A 5,942-nucleotide genomic window follows, 5' to 3' on the forward strand; every position below is an offset into this window, starting at 1 on the left:
TGCCCCCCCCCCCCCCAAAAAAAAAAATTGAAGAACCCACAGCTGTAATCCTAGCATCTTGGGAGGTCCAGTCAGGAGGAGGTCAAGTTCAAGACCAATCTCAACAATTTAGCAAGACCCTATCTCAAAAAAATAAAGACTAGGAATGGGAATGTAGCTTACTGGTACAATCTGGGTTTAATCTCCTATTAAAAAAAAAAAAGAAAAAATTGAATTATTGCCCCAGAGACACTGAAACCTATCACTGATTTACTTGACCAGGAGGCTTGAAAAGCTAATCTTTGGATAAGCTTTGACCTTCATCAGTAAAACTCAATGGTCATTGTAGCCTATTTGATATTTAGCTAAACATGTTTGCATTTAAATCTTAAGAATTGTTGGTCTTTATGTGAAATGATGTCATACTGGAAATAAGCTTCATGTGACTAGTGCTAAGAAGTTATAATCTATTAAGAATGATTTCCTATTGCCAAAAACATAAGTTCAGTTTATTTTACACTGCATACATCAGACATTCCTGCTTATAGAACTAGAAATGACTGAACTTTTGTTATTAAGGAACTAGGTTTTGTTTCACAGTACTATAGATCATACAATTGATTGTGTTGCATTCTTTCACCTTTGAACCTTGAAAGTTGAGTGGACTTACCTCTAGCAATTATAGCCTGTCATGGCACATGGTGTTAACTGTCTCCTTCCTAGCTTCATTTTATTCCTCTTTGTCCCACTATCTGCCATTGATTTTTATTTATCCTACATGGTCAACTTCATGACTGACTCACAGCCTTCACCCTGCCACTCCCATTCTCCATCTTCATCTACCATCTTCCCTGAGTCCCTCATTTTTCTCTGGGACATGCTGTTCTCCTTGCCTGGAACGGTTCCTGTGTCATATCTGTCCTCTGCCTCTGCTCTTACTCCTTACACTCTTTTCTCCACTCCAAAGTGATGCCCCTTTGTGGCACTCTGTCTGCTTTTAGACTTGTGTTGTTATTATACCTAGAAAAATATACTGAATTCAGTGGTTTCCCCAGTCTACCTCTGCTGGACCACAGGTGGGAACTGTTCCTCATCCTTTGACTCTCACATGCCCTGCACATGATACAAGGAAGGGAGGAGTGAATTCAGTAGTCTCAGATCTGGTAGATGAGTCAAAATTAGAATTGCAAATTACCATTGGACTTTGCAATATGAACTTAATAAGAGAAGGAGTTTGAGGGTCATGTAAAGAAGAATAAGGGTAAGGGAGAGGGCAGAGATGAAAGGAATAGAAGAGAGGTAGATAAGGTGAGGGGACAGAAGGAGTGGATCAGGTATTGCTAACCACAGAGGACAAGGATCTTTAATGCCATGTGATTATATATCCTTGGGGCTAAGCACAATGTTCCCATAGTGTGTATTCCTACAGTAACTGATACAGATAAAGGTAGTAGATTTCCAGCTTATATATTTCACCACATAGAAATCTTGTTTTGGGAAAAAACTTTTTTTACTTCATAAAAATCTATTATTGCCTCTTGTTTAGTGTTTATTGTATATCTACTTTGAAAAAAAACCTTTTTAAGTAGGCAAGTCTTATCCTTTTAAATTGCAAACTCAATATCCTGTGCATAATAATGTTTGATAAATGCTTAAAGTTTTTTGATTTTTTGATATCTAAATTATAAGCTAAGAATGCATCTTAAATAATACCAATGCAGACAGTTATTTTGACTCTAAATTATTAATTTTTTATGTGAAAAACATTTTAAAATTTAGATATGAAAACCCACCTTGACCCACCATTCCAAGACTGCTGTTGCCATCTTTGATTCTGGCTTTGCTTGTTGCTCCCCCAGAGAAGCAATGTAGCCTCTGCTGAGTGCCCTCCCCCCCCTTTTTTAATTTAACATTTACTATTGTGCCATATCCCTTAGTAGCCTTTGCTTTCACATCTCTGCTGACTCCAAAATATGGTCAGATTGCCAGTCTATCTCATGTACCCTCTGTCCAGGCAGGACAGAGTGGATGGAAAGATATTTCGCCTTGCTATTGAGAAGGGTGCATGATTTAAAACTTATGAAGTGCTTACTTGTGGAATTTATTTAGTATTTTTTACGGTAGTTGATCTTGGGTAACTGAAGCCATGGGTAGAGGGGGTCTGCCATATATTTCTTCATTATGAGATGTGTGAGATAACAAAGCTATGGTTTTAGAAATTTTTTTAAATGCCTTTATTTTATTTATTATTTTTATGTGGTGCTGAGGATTGAACCAAGTGCCTCACTTGTACCAGGTAATAAGAGAGTGCTCTACCACTGAGCCACAAACCCAGCTAGAAATTTTATTAAATTTTTATTTGTAGCAAATGAAAAGGACTTTCCCAATGTTGAAAATCTTTCTGTAAGTCATTTCATCATTCAGAGTGTCTTGGTCAGAGCTCAAGGTATACTGTCTGTTCTAACCTGCAGCTCTGCAGCCCCTACAGTTCTTCTGAATCAACCTAGTAGAGTAATGATAAAGCTCAAGATTTTGGCTGAATTATAGAGTGCAGTTGGTGGGGAAGAAAGCCCTAAAATATTTTGTTTTCTGAAGAGTTAAGTTATAACATAATCTTAGTGATTGCTGATGAATGTGTTTGAGGAAGTTTGCACAAATGTGTTTCCAAGTCTTTCCCGTAGGTGAGGACAGGCGATTTGATAGTCACAATGGGAAGTTGAAGGTTATCTTGGTCTTCCACTTTAATAAAAATTCAAGCACCATTTAAAGTTTTATAGAGATTAAATAATGTGTTTTGAGCTGAAATAAAGTGTTGAACAAGTAGTCAGAAAACCTGGGTTCAATCCTGGCGCACCCACTCATAAGCCACAAGGCTTTTCACTTGTTGATCACCCCCATTCCCCTGCCTTCCCTTCACCAGAGTATCTTGGAGTTGCTCAGATGGAGAATGTGCAAGTGCCTGAAAGCCATCATGGGCTGGACAAAAATGAGTTGTCTTGTTATTTTCAAACAGGCAGATGGCTCCAATCTGAATACATAATCAATTGGGAACATGGCATTCCATCCTAAGAATGCCTGCCTGATAATTAATATATGGATACTTCGGGCTTTAGTTCATGAGGATTTAAATAACATCACATTGAAAAAGTATTTTTAAATATATTTTAAAATTACCTTTACTTTTGTGCATTGGATGTAATTTAAACTTCTCATAAGTATAGCTACTACAGCTTTTTAATTATACATGAGTTTTAAAAATAGATTTTTTTTTTTTTTTGGTAAATCATGCCTAAGATGCTTTGAGAGGGAAGATAATAGAAATGTGGAGTGGGAGAAACCACTAAATATGATTTCTTTAAAAATCAGGTAATCTTTGGAAATCTCTTTTGGTTTATGATAGGCTTAATTATAAGTTTATGTAAGTGTCCATCTGTTTCACAAATCCACTTGAACATTATTGGGTGCAGGTTCTCTAAAATCCCGAGGAGGTAGTTAACGGATGGATTGTTGAAGGACAAAGTAGGCTGCTTAAGTTTCAAAGCCCGATGCATTAAGGGAGATATCCATTGTTACAGAAGCCTTGCACCAAAGTTCACTTCATTCACGATGAACCTGCTCTGCCACAGATTCTGAGTCCGAGCAGTCCCTGAGTCAATTGGAAGCAGTGACAGCACGCTCCTTTGAAGAGGAAGAAGGTCACTTGAACAGTAGAAAACACAGAATGTCTGAAGGAAAAGACTGTGGTGGAGGAGATGCTCTCTCCAATGGCATCAAAAAGCACAGGTAGGATGGCCTTTAAACAGCTCACACTGCTGTTGTGTTCATATGGGGTAAATTGGGATTCATAAAGAAATGTATTTGTACTACTCTAGCACTTTAATGAAAGGAATTAATGTAGGTACTTATTCCTTTGTCCCTTTAAGATAATGTCATTTATAAGCATAGAAACAAAACACAGAATTTGCTTTTAGCAACCATGTTTTCAGGAGAATGTGTAAATCCTTCAGTTGGTGATTCAGAAAGTTACTCAGAACTACCTATTGAAATCGATGCTGTGTTCCCTTTTTCATCATACATCTTTTATGACTCTGCCTCCCAATGCTATTTTAGTTTCTAGTCATTTGATCTTCTTGTTGGTTTTATTACGAATGAATGGTAATATTGCCAGCCTGTTGACACAATTTAGTTAAATTTAAACAAAGACAGTTATTGAGTCCCAGGATTTGCTGAACTTATCTATTTTATACTACCTAATGACATGAGTATGTTTTTTTTTCCCTTGATGGGTTAGTGCTAGAGGATTGTCCCAAATGAATGAAATGTAACAGATATCACAGTTATCTGGTTTCAGCACAGGTTTACAGATACAGTGGCTTATGTGAATGCTGGTATAACATACAATAATAACATACAAAATTATCAGTGATGAGTATATCTTTTATCTTTGTCAAAAGATAAGGATTAGTTTAGGATTATTAACAGTTAATTTCTACAAAATAGTCTTGTTTTTTTTCCTTGTTTGTAGATTGTGTAACACCATGGTTCTGATCACACCTGGTCTCAAGTATTGTTCTGGGAAAAATGTATACCTCACTTCTCGGATTTATGTGTTCCTCTTATTAGCAAAAAAGGTCTTAGTTTGTTCTTATTTTTAGAAGACCAGTGAGTTTTACAAACTAAAAATAATTAAAAGAAGATTTTGTTGTTGTTGTTATGATGTTAGAAATGGTCCTCCTCTAAATGTACTTATTACTGACTGTCCTTTGATGGAGTTTACCATTGCAAATGATATGGCTCACAGTGAGTGTCTCTCTAATTCTCACTACAGTTACCATCAGTTTCTTTGGAGCCTAAATCTAAATTGTGTTCAGGACATTAAATATCTAACAGTAAATCTGGCAGTTTTACCAATAAAAGAGAATACAACCTTTAACTGTTTATCACATACCTGTGATAAACCTACCTGCCATCTAGTGAGAATACAAGTGAAATCTCTGGAAAACTCAAAGAAGCATACAAAATCATTCTGATATAATTATTAAAATATCAGAATGAGTACAGTGTTTAGAATACACAGCTGACATATGTTGTGGCTGAGGGGATTTCTCTAAAACTTTTTAGGGTCAGATACTCTTTTGTATGTGTGCTATAATCATAGTGATAGCAATTTTGCATTTCACCTAATTATATCATATTCATATATTCTGTGCTCTTAGTCAAACCTAGAATGGTACAAATGTGAAATTGTTGAAAAACATGAAATCAGGACAAGTCATTCAGAAAGACAAGAACTGTAACTAAGTAGTGACCTAATCAGAAACGTCAGCAGCCTAATGTATAAGAAAAAACATCACAATTTCCTATTTTTAAAAAGTAGCTTTTAAGGAGAATTTTAAATGCCTGTGGTTTTTTTCCCATTCTTTCTCTATAGTCAAGTTAAGCAGTATATGCCACATATAATTTAAAAGTTTAATTTTAGAATAGGAAAAAGTTGTAGTATTCAAGGCTATCAAATCCCTTTTGCCCGAACCCTAAACTACATTAGGAATCTGTGTTTCTAGTAAGCAGTTACTGTATTGGTATTAATAATAACTTGCATTGATAGTAATCGTAGTGGTGTTTTAGAAAAGAAGGCCCATGTTGCCGTATGACCTCCATGTTTCTTAGAACTAGCTTAGCGACCATGAAACTTTATTTAAACCTTAAAATTATGTGAAATTTGTTCTCAACCTTGTATTTGTTTTATCTAGTACTGAAAAACAATCTACTTAACATTTAACTTTTCTGTGAAAGTCTTGGATCTACCCCACCTGATACTCCCAGTTAACCCCCTGGTAAATGCACACTGAAATTTAGGGGAGACACGTGGAAGTCTACAGATTATAAATTTTAAAACAGGAAATAGAGAGAATGTATATTTTTTTCCAATGAGAAAAGAGGGACTTTACTATATATATATATAT

General features: G+C 35.7%; 1 protein-coding gene across 10 annotated transcripts in view; it reads left to right on the forward strand.

Moving 5' to 3' along the window:
- Positions 1-5,942, forward strand: part of Osbpl1a (oxysterol binding protein like 1A) — a 204,914-nt gene that overhangs the window by 128,829 nt on the left and 70,143 nt on the right. For 9 of the 10 annotated variants that reach the window (XM_048806415.1, XM_048806414.1, XM_048806418.1 and 6 more), the window contains one exon: positions 3,606-3,762. In XM_048806415.1, coding sequence (XP_048662372.1) covers positions 3,606-3,762 — 157 coding nt within the window. Of the gene's footprint in view, positions 1-3,605; positions 3,763-5,942 lie in introns of those variants that run through there. The other variant, XM_048806423.1, reaches the window with a different exon arrangement.

This window comes from Marmota marmota, unplaced genomic scaffold (assembly GCF_001458135.2).
Source record: "Marmota marmota marmota unplaced genomic scaffold, marMar, whole genome shotgun sequence".
Taxonomy (NCBI): domain Eukaryota; kingdom Metazoa; phylum Chordata; class Mammalia; order Rodentia; family Sciuridae; genus Marmota; species Marmota marmota.